The 19,821-nt window shown below is 31.9% G+C and overlaps 2 protein-coding genes and 2 pseudogenes across 2 annotated transcripts; 2 read left to right on the plus strand and 2 right to left on the minus strand.

Moving 5' to 3' along the window:
• The first annotated feature begins 1,136 nt into the window (after positions 1-1,136).
• On the plus strand, positions 1,137-6,581 carry LOC108761125 (probable glutamate receptor). The gene is made up of 9 exons (XM_018507486.1): positions 1,137-1,196; positions 1,497-1,847; positions 2,086-2,201; positions 3,086-3,256; positions 3,479-3,732; positions 3,941-4,149; positions 4,313-4,587; positions 4,803-4,997; positions 6,479-6,581. Exons 1-9 carry the CDS (start codon positions 1,152-1,154, stop codon positions 6,543-6,545), a joined length of 1,683 nt encoding a protein of 560 aa, XP_018362988.1. The 5' UTR covers positions 1,137-1,151; the 3' UTR covers positions 6,546-6,581.
• Positions 6,582-7,190: 609 nt separating this feature from the next.
• On the minus strand, positions 7,191-8,570 carry LOC108761129 (dynactin subunit 5-like; annotated as a pseudogene).
• A 1,577-nt stretch (positions 8,571-10,147) lies between these two features.
• On the plus strand, positions 10,148-17,282 carry LOC108761124 (probable glutamate receptor). Its single transcript, XM_018507485.1, is given in 10 exon segments — positions 10,148-10,159; positions 11,934-12,097; positions 12,391-12,744; positions 12,996-13,111; positions 14,232-14,402; positions 14,890-15,143; positions 15,357-15,577; positions 15,813-16,087; positions 16,301-16,495; positions 17,208-17,282. Coding segments are annotated over 9 exon segments (1,773 nt in total). The 5' UTR covers positions 10,148-10,159; positions 11,934-11,977; the 3' UTR covers positions 17,275-17,282.
• A 784-nt stretch (positions 17,283-18,066) lies between these two features.
• On the minus strand, positions 18,067-18,775 carry LOC108761128 (dynactin subunit 5-like; annotated as a pseudogene).
• Between the last annotated feature and the right edge of the window lie 1,046 nt (positions 18,776-19,821).

Here is a 19,821-nt window from a genome sequence, read left to right on the forward strand (position 1 = left end):
ACGGATTACAGTTAAACGGCTCTGTCCCTGAGTTGCATATCGATGGTGTTAGCGGTGGCTCACGATAAGCAGCCGTTTAACTGTAATCTATGATTGGCCAATTTTAAATTTTCATATTTTAAAAACTACCAGTTGGAATAAAAATGGCAAAAAGCTTTTTTATAATACCTTATTTTTTCGAGAACTTGCTTGCTGCGCAATATTTTTATTCATCGAGACAGCCCGTATAATAAATAATAAAAGAGAATTAGTCAGAGTCTAAATACAAGTGTAAACGTATAAATATGTGAATATTATCTCAATAATATTTATTTTGACGCATTTACATACTAACATAAGGCAAATGTCTCAATGTATTTCAGACTTTCTCGTCATATTCCTTTCTCTTTTTTTCTTTAAATCTAAAATGGAAAAAAAACAATGATATGCATGCCAAAGGGTAAGAGATTCTTGAGGGATAATATATGGATAAATAAAGTTTAAGAAAGAAAGTCCAGCATCAATTATTTCCTTTTCTATTTTCCTTTACATATTTTTTCAAGACATTTTATATTCTTGGAAGATTAAATAAGAGATAGCTGTAGACATCCCTTTCTGAGGATTATTTAGGTAAATTTTCGATCTTCCAGGAGTTGGTTTCTCTTTGCATGCAGCACATGTAATTCTATTTGTTTTACATTTGTTTTACATTACCCACCGTTCAAGTAGATTCATCCATTTCATGATATGTCACTGAATAACCACATAAATAAATGTACCTACTTTACATTCTTCAATAAAAAAAAGTTACAAGTCTAGGTAAAAGAATATATTATATTAACTTTTATCTCGGAAATGATGACAGATAAAATATCAAAGAACCGATAGGTTCTACAAAATTATTTTCAGATCTATATCTAGCTTAATTTTTAGATACTTCAACAAAATCGTTCCATCCAAGTATATATAATACAATTTCTATCTTTAATTATTAATAAAAATAACGCAAAAGATATTTATTGGAGTTAAATTAAATATAATATCCTTTCGCAGATGATACGATCAAATTATCAAGAATATTGTCGAGCAACTACTTGATACACAACATTCATAATTCCTATGAAGAACTTGATCCGAAAATTTACAATAATTTAGAACATCAAAACCTATATATGTTGAATTTAGACTGCGATTACGCCATTAATATTTTACGACAGGTAATATAATATTTATGTGTGCCTTCTAACAAGCGACACAGTGCAACACAGTGATTATGTCATTTTTGTTTAACAATGGCAAACAACAAGGATGTAATGATCCATTGTGTCACATCGTATCGTTTGTGTCGCTTGTTGGAAGGCACACTATGTCTATTAACATATTATATGTAAAAAACTGTCTTTACATTTCGCTGACACTTTGACTGATGAGACTCACACTTTCGTTATTGTCGTATCAGATGCATCTTATACTAATCTTCTAATTTATCATGATCGATAATTGATATGAAATGATAGGCACACTCGAAAAGGATGTTTGTCGCTCCGACAAAGTGGCTGCTTTTTCAAGATCGAAAAACGATAATCGACAACGATAACATAAATTTAACTTTTACATATGATGACTCCGTGTTGGAAATCTTCGAGGAAATGGCGATTTATCCTGATAGCGACGTGATCCTTGCGCGAAGATTCGATGGTGATTTTCTCGAATTGTTATCCATATATCGACCAAGTCCGCAAAGAGGTGTAATATGGGAAAATCGTGGAAACTGGACGATTGAGAATGGTTTGAAAATGAGCACTTTCGATGTGACTTCAGCACGAAGGAAAAATCTTCAACAGACGGCTCTTAAATCATGTCTCGTGGTACTTTGAAATATAATCGTCATATAAGTGCACTTAAACACCAACGAGACGTCAAAGCATTCTGTACACAAGCTAATAAAATATCTGTATAACATCTAATATTAGACAAAAACCAAGTACTAGCGACGTCCATAATAAAATTTCAAAAATACTATGATGTAGTCTCCATTTTAAGTGCCAATTTTTTCTTAACAAAAGAGATTTTCTTCCAAGATTTATTCCTATTATATACATACAGATGACGGATCCTAATACCATCAACCATTTGACTGACTTCGAGGATAAATCCGTAGATCCTGTCACAAAGGCTAATTATCCGTGGATACTGTATTTAGTGAACCGAATGAATGCAACGTGAGTTTGACCTTCAACGTCACACCAATTACCAAATATTTTGTTGGGGTGCTTGAAATAAATTCATGAAACGGCGATAATTTATAACGAATTGTCTTGCCAATTTTAAAATTACGAATGCAAGCTTTCGAACGACGTAATAAATTCGAGCTCAAGGTTAATTAATAAGGTTACAGCGAAGTGATCAAGCGATATACCTTCATACGTAAAAAACAATGATAAATTGTTTTTAACCGGAAAACTACATGATCAGATGCAAAAATGGATCGTTTCGTTTAATCAAATAAGCATGACACATTTATTAATTATCAAAACAGACGAATTTGCATGATTATTGTATGTACGCTCGTATCTCATTATATACTTAAAGTCCAAAATTGATTACCGAATCCGTAAATATTACGACATAACTTTTTAAATCTTTGCTCGTCTATAATAATCGCATAAATACTCGCCAAAAAAATTTAATTAAAGATGAAGCGACTTTTTATATGAATAAATATTAGTTTCTATATATCTTTTGTTTGAATATATTATCCGATCAATATATCTTTCTTCAATATCAAATAAATTAAAAATTTTGATAAAAGAATTTTGATCAAATAACCGTTTCAGATTAAAAAAATTATTATTTACTTTCATGAACGCGAGATACGATATGACGAATTTGCGGGTTATGAAATATGACTCAGCAAACATAGATATACAAATGATATAATACGACATATAAATATGTACAAATATACACATTTAATATTTATATATATGGCAGTATATATTTGGTAATATATATATGCATTTGGTGCTCGTTAAGCTATTGCATTAATCGACGACATAACTTTTAAAAATACTATACGTAAAAATATTATACTTTTGCTTCATAGAATAAGTTTCGAAGTCACGAACAGCTGGGGATATCGCACTGAGAATGGTTCCTGGAGCGGAATGATCGGGATGTTGGAACGGCGTGAAATTGATATCGGCGGTACCGCCACATTTCTCGTGCCGGAACGTATCGGTGTTGTGCAATACATTCAATTGTATACACATACAGGGTAACATGATTATTTATTAAACTGATTTTCTACTTCTTTTTAAAGGCAACATTCGGGAGAGACAGAAAGTATAGTTAATATTTCAATTAAAGTTAATAATTTAACTTTTAAATGTAAATTTGACTGAAAAAATAATTAAACTACTATTAATTTTAATTTTTTATTATGATTCTTCATTTTATTATACTGTTATTAATATTTCATGTACAAATTTCAATATAGTTCGCGTTTCGTATTTCGACGACCTTTACTGTCGACTGTGAGCAACATATTTATTCTGCCTTTTCAACGAAACGTCTGGATAGCAATTGCAATATTTCTCGTTTTGGTCTTCTGTTTGCTCTACTTATCTATCAAATGGGAATACAATCGCGATAGGATGACAAAGTCAGCAGCCTACTGGAATCAACTAAATCCCAGCAAGCCAACAATCAGCGATAATCTTCTCATTCTTTTAGGCGCATTTTCTCAGCAAGGTATAGATATACGATTTTCGATAATACAATCATAGACTTGGAATATTACTAACATAATTCTCAAATATTATTCAAAAATTTCTAAAACATCAAATTTTATTTTTCTCGTGCAAATACGTAAATCGAAACTTTTACTATACTTTACGATGGATTAAATTATTTTTATTTCGTTCCACATAAAATTTATAAAATTATTGTGTTCTTGTAGGATATTCGTATGAGCCCTACAGAGTTTCGTCTCGAATTGTTACTCTTATGTTATTGCTGGCCTCGTTGAGTCTCTATGCGGCTTATACAGCGAATATCGTGAATTTGCTGCAGTCTACTACAGATTCTATCAAAACTCTTTCGGATCTCTTAAACAGTCCGTTAAAGCTGGGTGTGCAGGATGTAGTATATAATAGACATTATTTTAGGGTCAGTAAATAAAAAATCGCGGAAATTAATAATATAACTCTTGTTATGTAATAATTACAATTATATAATTTATTATGAAATATTTCGACTTTTATTACGGCGTAAGAACTATTAATATGTAACAAAAGATATAAAAATAGATAAATTCTTTGTGGGATGACAGTCTTTCCAAGATTCCGTTAGGAAGACAATACTAGAACAACGAATCGAGCCGAAAGGAAGCAAATCTAACTGGATGTCTGTAGAGGAAGGTGTACGTCGCGTAAGAAACGAACTCTTCGCATTTCATGGTGAAATTGGTACGGCTTACCAACTGATGCAAGACACGTATTTGGAGGAGGAAAAGTGCGGTTTAACTGAAATCGATTTCCTAAATGTCTTATATCCGCTTCTTGTGATACAAGAGCAATCACCTTATTCAGAAATAATAAAAACTGGGTAAATAGTACCTTTAATTATTTTCACGTACACGTAGAATTTTTAAATCCTTAAATTTCGATTTAAAACTTCTTAAAATTTAAAGTCTAACGTAAAAATATCACATAGTCTCTTAAAAACATATTTTATTGACACGTCATCCTAAAACTGTGTGCACAAACCAATGACTATCTCATGATATAATAATTCTTGGCACTCAGAAATTATGTTTTCAGAGCTCTAAAATTGCGAGAATACGGACTCAAATATCGCGAGGAATATCGCTTATATACAAGAAAACCAGTATGTGCGAGTCAAACTAGCTTCATCACTATCGGTTTCACAGAATGCTACTTCGCACTGGTCACAATGGGCTACGGAATACTCCTTTGTGTAATCGTATTTGCGTTCGAGTTATTATGGCATAAGAGGTAAGATTTAAAGGGATGCTAGAGTGACGTGAGCGCGGAATTTATCGATGCGTTACAAATGCATGAAATTCTCCGAATTGGCTAAACAGAATAAAAAATCCTTTTACAGGATTAAAATAGACACAAAATAAAGAAGTGAGATACTCGATTTTATATTAAGAACAGTAAAAAGATTCAAAATTTTATATTTCTCAACTGGTAGAGCTATCACGCGATTTAGATGTTTTCTTATATAGAAGTTTTACAGCTTGTATGAACAACTTGATGCGGTACCACTCGCCGGAGCATACAGCGTGTTAAAAAAAGATCGGGACCTCGAATTTGCTTGGAACGATGACGTTCTTGAAAAAAATGTTTCAAACAATAATTATAAGATATAAATATATCTTATCAGCTTGACCTTAGGTGGCGTCGCCAAGGTCAGATCGATTTTTTAAATAAAACGCCCTATTCTTGACGCCAGAATCTAATAGCTGGTGTCAAGAGCTTTTCAAAACACTGTAATAAAGTTATTTTTTATTAAATTTAAATTATAATTATAATTTGTCAAGATCAAGGTCACTGGAGGTTATACCTTTTATTTTCATTTTTACGTAAAAATGAATTTTTAGTGCAAAAATGAAAATAAGAGGAATAATCTCCAGTGGCTTTGTTCTTGACAAATGTTATCCGGGACATAATCCTGAACATTCAAGAGGTTTTAGCCGTCGATCAAACACCTTCCCGGCAATACTATAACTTTCAAGCCTTATAATTCGAAAAGTACTTAATGAAAAATAACTTTATTACAGTATTTTGAAAAACTCTTGACATCAGCTATAAGATTCTGGCAACAAAAGCAGGGTGTTCCATCTTAAAAAATTGATTTGATCTTAATCTGACCTTGGCGACGCCACCCAAAGTCAAACTGATAAGATCTGTAAATAAATCTTTCTATACATTACAACTTATGTCTGACAAATTTCTTTCAAAAACGTCATGTTCCCGAGTAAAACCGAGGTATCAATCTTTTTTGAACACCCTATAAATAAACTTGATATTGAGTTTATGAAACTAATTATTAAAAGTCTTAAAAAGAAAAGATTTTCACTCAACTGCAATTTACTTGCATACGTATGCTTAGCGAAGATTCAGAACAGTAAGCAGAGCAGTAATTACATGTACCAGGAGGTGCTTGAGAGAGATGATGTTGCAAATTGTTAGACACAGATAGACATAGAATATACAGAGTAAAAAAAACATATACGTGCACACACACTTGTGATTGTGTAACGCAACAATGTGTGTGCTACAATATGTCTGAACTAAAATGATAATGCACACACACACACACAGGAAATGGAATTAACATTTTTATTGTAATTTAAAGTTAAAAAAGTCTATACTATCGACATCGATAAAATTCGGTCACTGCTTCAACATTCCCTTAAGAGAAACTTCATTACCATGCTTTGCGCTATTTATTATATTTTTTCTCATAGGCAAACAATGCACGCGATAAAAGAAGTGTCAAACGCAGAAACCAACATTGTGGTATATCTTGATTAAATGCCTGCAGAAATGTATACTATTTCGAAAGAAATTCAGCGGCATCAGATTTTCCTGAGCTTTCTGCACTATATCTAATCTAATTTTGAACTTCATAAAAATCTTGATTAGAATGATTTTGATTACTTTGTTAGATGTTTGTATCCTTTTGTAATAAGTGTGATTTGTCGATATTGTTTTAACGTGTTGTCATTTAATATAATGTAAAGTTATCTTATCAAACATGTACAGATCCTTTAATGAAGTTTCAACAGACCTTTTTTATGTAGAAAACACTGTGTGGAACAGATTACTTATATAAAATAAATACGCACAATGTGATTAATAAAAAAGCTTTATGATTGTTTCACGTATACTGTTTAAAATTAATTACTTACAAAATACAATAAATAAATCTTATCAGCTATAATGATTCACAGCTAAAATAAGCTGCGACAGTGATATACAGGGATTGTTATCTATATAGCACATATCTCTAGGGAAATACTTTTACAACAAGATCCATTTAATCGAGACATACTTAAGTGCAGATGTATTTTATTTATTAAAATCGATTTCTTATTGATTCAAATATTTTATATTTTTTATTAAAAAATATAACAAAAAATATATACATTAATTATAAAAAAAAATTCATACCGCTGATTTTATATCTATTCTTTTCAGTAATTCCCTAATTTCTATCATGAATGCCATATTTAATTACATATTTATTTCATCTTGCAGAACGCAAACATATGCATTTGAAAAGAATATGTCTTTCAATAGTATGCTATTGTACATATACGAATAAATGATTAAACACGTGCTGATGAGAAGCGTTTATAATAATTCTTCGTGTAGTTTACCACGAAATCCAGAGTGCACTCAAGCAGCTCTTCGATGCACGTCGCCAGACTGCCAGCGAAACAAGTAAAAGACGACACGACTGTTTTTGGTTACGACCGCGCTGTCCTCAATGTAACAATAGTCCTTCGGAACGGACCGCCTGCCCTATAGCGACACAAGTACGGTTGATGAAGGAATTGCGCTATAATTACTTGATTTGGCAGGTAAAAGTTATAATACATACAAATATGGCATTCTTTCCTATGTAAACATAAGAACCAATCAATGGCAATGTTGCGTTCAGGACTGCTCATTCTCCCACAATAATTTTCCATTGTTAGGGGTTTATTTTTTTCATAATTCATGATTAACTTTTAACCAAGGCTCACCTTATTCATGATCTCTTTCCAATTCTAGAATTGAAAAGAGATAAGGAACAAGTTAAACCTCGGTTCAGAGTTAACTATGTATTGTGGAACTGGGCCTTAGAGGAAAAATTGCAACCCTAAGTAAGGTTCATAACTTTAAAATTTAGCATTTATCGTAATTGTATTAAAGTCACTCTCGTGCAAGCTGCTAATCTTAATATTAAAACTGGTATCCATCAAAACTATCAATATAATATACGTTAATATAGTAAAGAACTTTACTTACCCCCTGCTGAATTTCTTGAAAGACAGTCGGATGATAGCGTTCTTGTTAATAATACAATAGCGACCTGTCTTGACATTGGCCAGATCGCCTCTAATGATAGCGTCAGATTGCATTATTACTTTTCCATGTAACACAGTATTTTGCGAGTCACACAATACAGTCAGCCTGCTCACCTTATTTGCAGAGGCCTAAAATAGCGAAAAAGTGAGGTTACATATTACGTTCTGAATATCTATGGATACGAGACGTTATTAAATGATTAAAATTGTTAAATCGTTTTTATAGCATCTGTCTCTTAACAGAGGCTGTGACGTTATAATATTCCTTTCTAATTATGAATATAAACGTCTTATTAATGTCACATGCTTTAGTTTCTTTGATTATTACCATTTCAACATATTCAGCTTTGTTGTAATAAATATCTTGAGGCTTCATTCTTAAGTATCTTCTTCCTACACAATTGTGTTATTTAATTCAATTCAAAATATTAATGACAATGCTCCGATTAAGTGTCATTCTTCCGAATATATCGAGGAAATCTTTCGGTGCAATCTAAAGTAGATTCTTTTTTAATTAACGTCTTACGCTTTGAAACACTAACAGGTGGTTGATACGGCCAAATCTAAAATAGATAACTAAACATTTCAGACGTGATCAGCTGACGAATAGAATGCATGTCGCCATCTGCTGACGGAACTGTGCATTGTTTTCTATTATGGAAAAAGATCGTCGTGGATTTAATTTTCAGCTGATTTTACAAAGTCATCTTGTTGAAAAACATTTTTATAAACATCGTATTAAAAAATACTACAAAACAATGCTAATGTGCAAATGTGTTTTGCTAATTTATATTGTTTTAGGAAACTGTCCTTGTTCAACGTTTAATATTAAACAAGGATGATGCATCGGAGGCATCCGAGCGAAGTTTCCGAATGTAGCCGTACTAAAAAAATCTCACATACCAATACTAACTTATCGCGCAACTGTCAACAAAACTTATCAAGTCGTTTTGTAGAAGAATTTTCATCCGTAAAGCCTTGTGTCCACGATGCTAGAAATTGGTCCGAGACCTCGGATGAAGAAAGAATTGACCAATCGCAATGGTCGTCATCAAATTGTTCAAATGTGATTTGTTAATTTTTTCTCTGTCCGAGATGTCGGACCGATTTCTAGCATCATTGACATCGAGCTTAAGACAAAAATCCTATACTGATTACGTCACTGACGTATGTTACCTTACAATTAACATTACGAAAGTTATATGAGTTTATAAAGGATTATATGAATATTGAATCTTATTGCTTTAAGATATCACATTATAACGTATATGTGTAGACTAATTAAAACTAAGATTTGTAATTGTCATTTTGCACGTTTATCGTCTTGAACAATTAAATCTTCTGTTAAATGTTTCAACGAAATATTTATATAAAAATTTTCCAATCAAAGAAGCTCTTACATTAAAGCATCATGTGTCACGGGAAAGTTTTACTTTATGCCACAGAATCCAATTGTTAACATTTAAATGTAAAATAAATAAATAAAGTATTTGGTTCATATCTATCGATTTTGAAAGAATTTACATTTATTTAATCGTATTTAATTAAAATACGATACTTAATAAAAATACTGTAAAATACCGTATTTAATTAAAATAACAACGTTTAGCTTAATATATGTGAAATAAATTTGTCTGATATGATAATCGCATTTACTGTTCAACACGAGAACATGTGCGTCAAACATATGCGTCACAGGTGCTCGGAGTGCGAACTTTTGTGTCACGATAAGAAAACAGGTAAGATAATCTTTCGAAAACCGTACACGTGACATTGAGAGCAGGCTAAGGGCCTGCGCACAATAGAGGAACAGGAATTAGATATTAAGATTTCAACATATCAGAAACTGATTACATCAGAATACACGATTTCTGATAGGTTGAAATCTTAATATCTAATTCTTGTTCCTCTATTGTGCGCAGGCCCTAAGTCTCTCTGCAGGCCTGTCTTTCCTCGCGGATTTATAGTGCTTTACACTGACATTATTGTCTCAAATAGTCCATTCGAAGGGATGAAAAAGCATTCGTGAGAACGAGGAAAGCTGGTGAAATCGTGTCTCTAGAAGCATCCGAAGTATGTAATCTGTTCACAGACGTTAACGAGACGTCTATCATTTATCGTGAATATTTCACCAGTAATAACACTCGTTACCTTGACTGTCCGCCATTTTTTCGCGAATTCGTGATTTTACAATGCGTAGAATTACGCAAATCGCTATATAATCAAGAATATATACCGAGAGATTATGGTACATTAAACGGTGCACATTAGATTGATTCTCTCTATGATACTTGAAGAATTTCCGCAGTCAGCGAAGACAAACGCGATCGGGATGATCCTCATTACCCTGTGCATCCTCGCGTTGTCACTCGGAAATGCTGTAATCGCGTCATTTCCCGTCGACGACGTTATCGTAGGATTTATCGTCAACGCGACGCCCGCTTTATTCCCACCTTCGAGAATATCTCTACAGCTATGCATTAATCATGGCAAGATTTTCGTACACACATGTTCATGATTTCTATATATTAACAGTTCATTGAAATGAGAAGGAAGCATCCAAAATTTATAATTACTATCTGTAATTGCAAAAAATACACTAATAGAGAAAGTAGCAAATGCTCTTCTACAAGATGTCCCGAAATACGAAAGTTCTCGAAAGTAAATTTGTTAAAAAAGTATTTGCCATTTTGTTTAGGTATGATGGTTTCAAATTAGTCTTACTCATAGCTTACGATTAAACGGCTGTTTGCCCCTGAGCGGTATATCAATATAGTGTTAGTGGTGGCGCGTAGTGACTCATCCATTTAGCTGTAATCTATAATTGGTCAATTTTTAATTTTCATATTTCAAGAATTACGGGTTGGAACGAAAAATGGCAAAAAGCTTTTATGACTCTGACTCATTTTTTTCGAGAACTTTCTTGTTGCGCAGTATTTTTATTCGCGAATGTCGACACAGCCTGTGTAACAAATAATAAAAGAGAATCAGAATCTAAATACAAGTGTAAACGTGTAAATATGAGAGCATTAACTCAATAATATTTATTTGGAAAAATTTACATACTAACATAAGGCAAATGTCTCAGTGGATTTCAAACTCTCTTCTTATCCTTTCCTCTTTCCTTTCATTAAATCTATAATGAAAAAAAAAACGATGCACGTCAAAGGGAAAGAGATTCTTGAGGGATAATAATATAGATAAATAAACTCTAAAAAAGAAAGTCCACCATCAATTGTTTCCTTTTTCTATTTTATTCTACTTTTTTTTCTTTAACACAAAATAAAGGTCAATATGGGCGTAAATTTTTTCAAAATTTTTTATGTACTTGGAAGATTATATAAGAGATAGCTGTAGACAGTCCTTTCTGAAAATTACTTAGATCTTTTCTGAGGATTACTTAGAAATTTTCAATCCTCCAAGAGTTGGTTTCTCTTTTGCATACAGCACACCTAACTCTATTCGTTTTACATTTTGTAATATTCAGGTAGATTCATCCGTTTAGTAATGTCACTAAACGATTACATAGATAGATTTTATTTTACATTCTTTGAAAAAAAAGTTACAAATCTAGATAAAAGAATGTATTATATTAACTTTTAACTCGAAAATAATAACAGTTAAAATGCCACAGATCAACAAAATTATTTTCAGATTTTTATCTACCTTAATTTTTAGATACTTCAATAAAATCGCTCTTTCCTTGTATATATAAAGTAGCCACGCATATCTTAGCGCCGAGACTCTACCAGTGTCTCCAGATACAATTTCTATCTTTACTTATTCATAAAAAGAACGCATAAAAAATATTTATTGAAGTTAAATTAAATATAATATCCTTTCGCAGATGATACGATCAGATTATCAAGAATATTGTCGAGGAACTACTTGATGCATAACATTCATAATTTCTACGAAGAACTTAATCCAAAGATTTATAATAATTTAGAACATCAAAACTTATATATATTGAATTTAGATTGTGATTATGCTATTGATGTTTTACGACAGGTAACATATATAATACTTATGTCTATAAATACATAAAGTGCCTTCCAATAAAAGACATACATAACACGGTGTGACACCGAGCATCATTATATCCTTGTTCGCCAATGTTAAATAAGGATGAGATAATTACTGTGTTGTACTGAGTCGCTTGTTGGAAGGCACCCATTATGTAAACAAAAAATTTCTTTACATTTTGCTGACATCTTGACTAATGAGACTCACAATTTCATTATTGTTGTATCTTATACCAATCTTCTGATTTATTATGATCAATATCTGATATGATATGATAGGCGCACTCGAAAAGAATGTTCGTCGCTCCGGCAAAGTGGTTGCTTTTTCAAGATCGAAAAACCATGACTGGTAACGATGATAACGTCAATTCAACTTTTACATATGATGACTCTGTGTTGGAAATCTTCGAGGATTTGGCGATTTATCCTGATAGCGACGTGATCCTCGCGCGAAGATTCGATGGCGATTTTCTTGAATTATTATCCGTATATCGACCAAGTCCACAGAGAGGTGTAATATGGGAAAATCGTGGAAATTGGACGATCGAGAATGGTTTACAAATGAGCACTTCCGATGTGGCTTCAGCACGAAGGAGAAATCTTCAACAGACGGCTCTTAAATCTTGTATCGCGGTACTTTGAAATATAGTCGTTATACAAGCGCACTTAAATACCGACGAAACGTCAAAGTATTTTGTATGCAAGCTAATATAACATGTGTATAAGAATTAATATTAGACAAAAAGCAAGTACTAGTGACGTCCATAATAAAATTTCAAAAATACTATGACGTAATCTTTATTTTAAGTGCTAGTATTCTTTTAACAAAAGAGATATTTTCTTCCAAGATTTCTTTCAAGATTATTTAAATTGCACACATACAGATGACGGATCTTAATACCATCAACCATTTGACTGACTTCAAGGATAAATCCGTAGATCCTGCCACAAAGGCAGGATATCCTTGGATACTGCATTTAGTGAACCGAATGAATGCAACGTGAGTTCAATCTTTGATCATCATACCTATGCCAAAATATTTTGTTAATATGTTTGAAATAAATCTATGCAACGGCGACAATTTGTAACGAATTATCTTGCTAATTCAAAATCACGAATGCAAGCTTTCAAACGGCGTAATAAATTCGAACTAGGGATTAATTAATGAGATTAAAGTGAGGTAATCGAGCGATAATTGTATACGTCAAAAAGAATGATAAATTGTTTTGAACCGGAGAACTACATGATCAGACGTATGAGTGGAACGATTCGTTTAATCAAATAAGCATTACATATTTATTAATTACCATAACAGACAATTTACATGATTACTCCATGTACTCTCATATCTAATTGGCTACTTAAAGTTCAAAATTTATTACTGAATCCATAAATATTGCGACATAATTTTTTTAAATCTTTACTCGTCTATATAATCATATAAATACTTGCACAAAAATATTTAATTAAGGATGAAGCTACTTTTTGTATGTATATATATCAGTTTCTATATTTTTTATCTCCATCTGTTACCCGATCAATACCCCTTTCTTTAATATTACATAAAGAATTTTGATAAAAGCTATTAATATTTTAAAATAATCGCTTCTGATTAAAAAACATTATCTATTGTGAACAAGAGAGGCGATGTGTTGAATTTGCGAATAATTATTAGTTATTATTATACTTTATTGAATTAGTGACTATGCTTAGAAAATTAATTGAAAATATTTTTCAACTTTCATCATCGTTATTTCTTGCATAATCCTACTATTTTGAATGTGACCTATGGTACCCTATGGTATGGGGCACTATGGGTCATTTCTTAAAAAATATGTTTTATTTTTTTTTCTTAAAAACTAATAAATATTTACTATAAATATACTTATTAAACTTTAAAATATGCATTATGCTTTAATTATTAAAAAAAAATGATACAAAAATTGTTATATTTAGATGAACTTTTAAGAGTTTGAATTCTTGTGATTTTCACGGTGCCCCGGTCTCCTCTATGTATAATCAATATATACATTTGATACTTATATATATGGCAGTCGCATTCGGTGCTCGTTAGGATATTACGTTAATCGCCGATTAAAAATTCCATATTTTTGCTTTAGGATAAGTTTCGAAGTCACGAACAACTGGGGATATCGCACTGAGAATGGTTCTTGGAGCGGAATGATCGGGATGTTGGAACGGCGTGAAATTGATATCGGTGGTACCGGCATATCTCTCACGCCGGAACGTATTGGTGTTGTACAATACATCCAATTGTATATACATACGGGGTAATACTATTATTCATTAAATTGATTTTTTGCATCTTTTTCTAAAGGCAACATTTGAGACTGGAAATAGTTAGTTTCAATTAAAGTTTATAATTTGAACGAGCTATAAAAGATTTTCTTTTTTTATAAAATAGCATGAGATTATGTATTCATATATTCTGGTTACATGCATATAGAAACATGAAACAACAATCGCAATTAATATATCTATGTAACCGGAATATATAAATACACAATCTCATGCCATTTCATAGAAAAAAATCTTTTATTGTTTGTTTAATGGTCGCTTTATTATAGTGTATTAACTATATAGGTGATGTATGTATATCGAGCTTCTATATTTTCTATTTATTTTATAATTTTTTTTTTAAGCTTTTAAATGTAAACTTGCTAAGAAAAGATGATTAAACTGTTATTAATTTTAAATTCGTATCATTATTCTCCATTTTATTACAATGACACTGATATTTCATGTACAAATCTACAGTTTGCGTTTCATATTTCGGCGACCTTTACTGTCGACTGTGAGCAACATATTTATTCTGCCTTTTCAACGAAATGTCTGGATAGCAATTGCAGTATTTCTTGTTTTGGTTTTTTGTTTGCTCTACTTATCCATCAAATGGGAATACCATCGCGGTAGAGCGACAGAATCAGCAGCCTACTGGAATCAGCTAAATCCCACCAAGCCAACAGTCAGCGATAATTTTCTCATTCTTTTAGGCGCATTTTCTCAGCAAGGTAGATAAACAATTTTCGATAATATAATCGTAGACTTAGAATATTACTAAAATAATTACCAAATATTATTCAAAAATCTCTAGGCACCAAATTTTATCTTTTTCGTGCAAATACGTAAACCGAAACATTTACTATATTTTACGATGGATTTATTTTTATTTCGGTTCACGTAAAATTTATAAAATGTATTCTCTCTATGTATAAACTTTGTAGGATATTGGTACGAACCCTTCAGAGTTTCGTCTCGAATTGTTACTCTTATGTTATTACTGGCCTCGCTGAGTTTATATGCGGCTTATACAGCGAATATCGTGGGTTTGCTGCAGTCTACCACGGATTCTATCAAAACTCTTTCGGATCTTTTAGACAGTCTTTTAGACAGTCCTTTAAAACTGGGTATGTAGGATGTAGTATACAATAGATATTTTTTCAAGGTCGGTAAATAAAAATCACGGAAAAAATTAATAATATAAAAAAATTCTTATTATATAATAATTATATAATAACTATAATATTATAATTTATTATTATATAAATTTCATATAATAATTGTAATTATATTATTTATTATCATATATTGTAACTTTTATTAAGGCGTAAAAATTATTAGTGTATAGCAAAAGATAAAAAAATAGATTACAAAAATAGATATTCGTTGTGGAATGACAGTCTTTCCAAGATTCCGTTAGGAAGACAATCCTAGAACAGCGAATCGAGCCGAAAGGAAGCAAATATAACTGGATGCCTATGGAAGAAGGTGTACGTCGCGTAAAAAACGAACTCTTCGCATTTCATGGTGAATTTGCTGCGATTTACCAACTGATGCAAGACACATATTTGGAGGAGGAGAAGTGCGGTTTGTCCGAAATCGATTTCCTAAATCTCATATATCCTGCTTTTGTGATACAAAAGCAATCACCTTACTTAGAGATAATAAAAACTGGGTAAATAGTACCTCTAATTATCTTCACGTGGACAATGAGCTTTAAATCTTCAAATTTCGCTATAAAACTTCTTGAAAGTTTAAAGTCTAACGTAAAAATATTACATAGTTTTAAAAACAGATTGACACGTTATTCCTAAGCACAAACCAATAACTATCTCATAATAATATACTAATTCTCGGAACGTTTGACATTCGGGAATTATGTTTTCAGAGCTTTAAAGTTGCGAGAATACGGACTTAAATATCACGAGGAATATCACTTATATACGAGGAAACCAGTATGTTCGAGTCAAACTAGTTTCATCACTATCGGTTTCACAGAATGCTACTTCGCCCTGGTCATAATGGGTTACGGAATACTTTTTTCTATAATCATATTTGCGTTCGAGTTATTGTGGCATAAGAGGTAAGATTTAAGGGGATGTTGGAGTGACGGAAATTATCGACACATTAGACGTATGAATATCTCCGAATTGGCTGAACAGAATAAAAGAACCTTTTACGGGATAAAAATAATAAAGTGGGACACTTGATTTTATACTAAAAATGGAAAAAAGATTTAAAAACATATATTTTTCAGCTAGTAGAGTTATCACTTGATTTACAGTTTCTTAATATAAAAGTTTTATAACTCGTATGAACAAAATGATGTGGTACCACTCGTTGAATTGTATAAACATAAACGAAGAATATTCAGTTTAGAAAATTAATTATTAAAAGCCTAAAGAAAAAGATTTTCACTCAACTGCAACTTACTCTTGTGTACGTATACTTAGCGAAGATTCATAATAGTAAACAAGACAGTATGTGTAGCAGTAAGTGCTAGAGAGAGATGATGTTGTAAATTGTTATAAAAGATAGAGAATAAACAGAGAGAAATGTATATACATGTACGTATACACACATACATATTTGTGATTGCATAACGCAACAATGTGTGTGTGCTACGATATGTCTGAACTGAAATGAAATTGCAGGAAACGGAATGGACATTTTCGATTTAAAATTAAAAACGTCTGTACTATCGACATTGATCAAGTTCAAGCATTGCTTCAACATCCCCTTAAGAGAAACTTCGTTACCATGCCTTGCGCTATTTATTATATCTTTTCTCGTAGGCAAACTATGAACGCGATTAAAGAAGTGTCAAATGCAGAAACTAACGTTATGGTATATCTTGATTAAATGCCTGCAGAAATGTGTACTACTTCGAAAGAAATTCAGAGGCATCTGATTTTCCTCAGTTTTCCGTTGCACTGCGTTTAATCTAATTATGAACTTCATAAAAATCTTGATTAGAGATTCTTATTACTTTTTTAGATGTTTGTATCCTTTAGTAATAAATGTGACTTATCGATATAATTTTAATGTGTTGTCATTTAATTTGATGTAAAATTATGAAACATATACGGCTCCTTTTAATGAGGTTTCAACAATCTTTTTTATGTAGAAACACTCTATAGAATAAATTACTTATAAAATAAATGTATACGATGTGATTAATAAACAAGCTTCCTTTATGATTGTTTTACATGTACAATTTGAAATTAATTGCTTGCAAAGTACAAGAAATAAATTTTACGAGTTATAACGATTATAATGATTCACAGTTAAAATCAACAGCAATGATGGTATACATGAATTATTATCTATATAGCACAGATCTCCAAGAAAATAATTTAACAGCAAGAACATTAAACACGTGCTGGTAAGAAGTGCTCATAATAATTCTTCGTGAAGTCTACCATGATTCAAAGTGCACTCAGACAGCTCTTCGACGCACGTCGCCGGACTGCCAGCGGAACGAGTACAAGACGGCACAATTGTTTTTAGTTACGATCGCGCTGTCCTCAATATGGCAACAATTCTTCAGAACGGACTGTCTATCCTGTAGAGAGACAAATACAATTGAATGTGAAGGAATTGCGCTATACTCACTTGATTTGACAGATAAAATTTATTATATGTATAATTATGTCATTCTTCCGTATATAAACAAGAACTATCCAACGGTGCGTTCGCAACTATAACCAATTCTTCCACAAACACGTGATTTCCCATTGTTGGAGGAAAAAAGGCAACCCTAAAACAGGGTTTATCACTTTAGAATTTAACATTTAGCGTAATTGTATTAAAGAGTTATCATTCTCGTTTGTAAGCTGCCAGTCTTGATATTCAAATTAGTATCTATTAAAACTATCAATCCAGTAAGCAAGAAAAATTTTGAAACATTTCAGCAACGTTGTAGCAATGTTGTAACACTGAAATGTTTCAAAATGTTTTTTGCTGACTGGAAATATAACATATATTAATATAGTAAAAAACTTTACTTACCCCCAGCTGAATTTCATGAAAGGCGGTCGGATGACAGCATTCTTGCTAATAATACAATAGCGACCCGTTCTGACATTAGCCAGATCACCTCTAATGATTCAGATTGCACTGTTACTTTTCTATAGGTCTGTTTACTGTGACTGAACTAGTATACACTTTTGGATCTTAAATTGAAAAAGACATATGTTTCATATTTGTTAAAAGCGAGAAACTAGAAAGAGAGTTCTAGTACAGTTTAGTGTAGGAACAGAAAACAGATCCCATGTAGCACAATATTTTTTGAGCCACAAAATACAGTCAGCCTGCTCACCTTAAGTTTGTTCTTTTTAGCTAAAGTTCTTGCACGGTTCATCTTTCTTCCATTTTTCTCCATATTGGAGAGAAAAAGAGAAAAGATGAACTGTAACTTTGAAAGGTGATCATCCGACGGCTTTTCAAGAAGTTCAAATAGGCCTTTTACTTCCGGAGACCTCAAATAGCGAAAAAGTGAGGTTGCGTATCACCCTTGAATATCTATGGATTCATGATATCACTAAAAAAATTACATTTGTTAAAGTGTTTTTATAGCGAAAATTAACATATTGAAAAAATCCTACATTTTATCATAGCTATTTCATTTATTAAAAAAAAAATATTTATCTTCATAATTTTGAACCCTATTCAGAGTGATGACCCAAAGTTACTAGACATACGCAAGATAATGTAATTTTTGCCGTCATTTTGGTTCAAAACATGGAAAAATTCAAAATTGAATACAATTATCAGGTTAGAATAATTGCACTTAAGATAATTAGGGTTACCCCAATTTAAGTGCAGATAAGTTACATTTAAAATGTGCACCATCCGATGCCATTTTGACACAAAACTTTTGATTACGTTACTTTATATAGTTAATGACTTCAGTTTAACTTTCACTCCTGAAATTCGGTAATTATTACAACAATTATTGTTACAATTATTATTTTACAAAGTAGTTAAATAAACAGTCCGAACTTGATACATTACATTAATCAGGAGCATAAAAAATGAAACTTTCGTAAACAAAAGTGTGTTCTTTACCTATACTTTTAATTGTACTTTTAATATCATATTTAATTAAAATATAACAACGCGTTTAACTCTATATATGTGAAATAAATTTGTCTGATATGATAATCGCAACTACTGTTCAACACGAGAACATGTGCATCAAATATGTGCGCCAGAGGTGCTCGGAGTGCAAACCTTTATTTCACGATAAGAAAAGGCAAGACAATCCTTCGAAAACCATAACCGCGACATTGAGTAGGCTAAGTCTCTCAGGCCTGTCTTTCTTCGCGGATTTATAATGCTTTACACTGCCATTATTGTCTCAAATAGTGTATTTAGAGGAATGAAAAAGCATTCGTGAGAACGAGG

The sequence above is a fragment of the Trachymyrmex cornetzi genome, unplaced genomic scaffold, assembly GCF_001594075.2.
Source record: "Trachymyrmex cornetzi isolate Tcor2-1 unplaced genomic scaffold, Tcor1.1 scaffold24, whole genome shotgun sequence".
Lineage (NCBI taxonomy): Eukaryota > Metazoa > Arthropoda > Insecta > Hymenoptera > Formicidae > Trachymyrmex > Trachymyrmex cornetzi.

Excerpts from the sequence above, each read along its gene's own strand:
- LOC108761125 (XM_018507486.1), top strand. The coding sequence starts at position 1,152 with ATGTTGAATTTAGACTGCGATTACGCCATTAATATTTTACGACAG. Across the intron at positions 1,848-2,085 it reads CTCTTAAATCATGTCTCGTG|ATGACGGATCCTAATACCAT; the intron begins GTACTTTGAAAT and ends ATATACATACAG. Across the intron at positions 3,733-3,940 it reads AGGCGCATTTTCTCAGCAAG|GATATTCGTATGAGCCCTAC; the intron begins GTATAGATATAC and ends GTGTTCTTGTAG.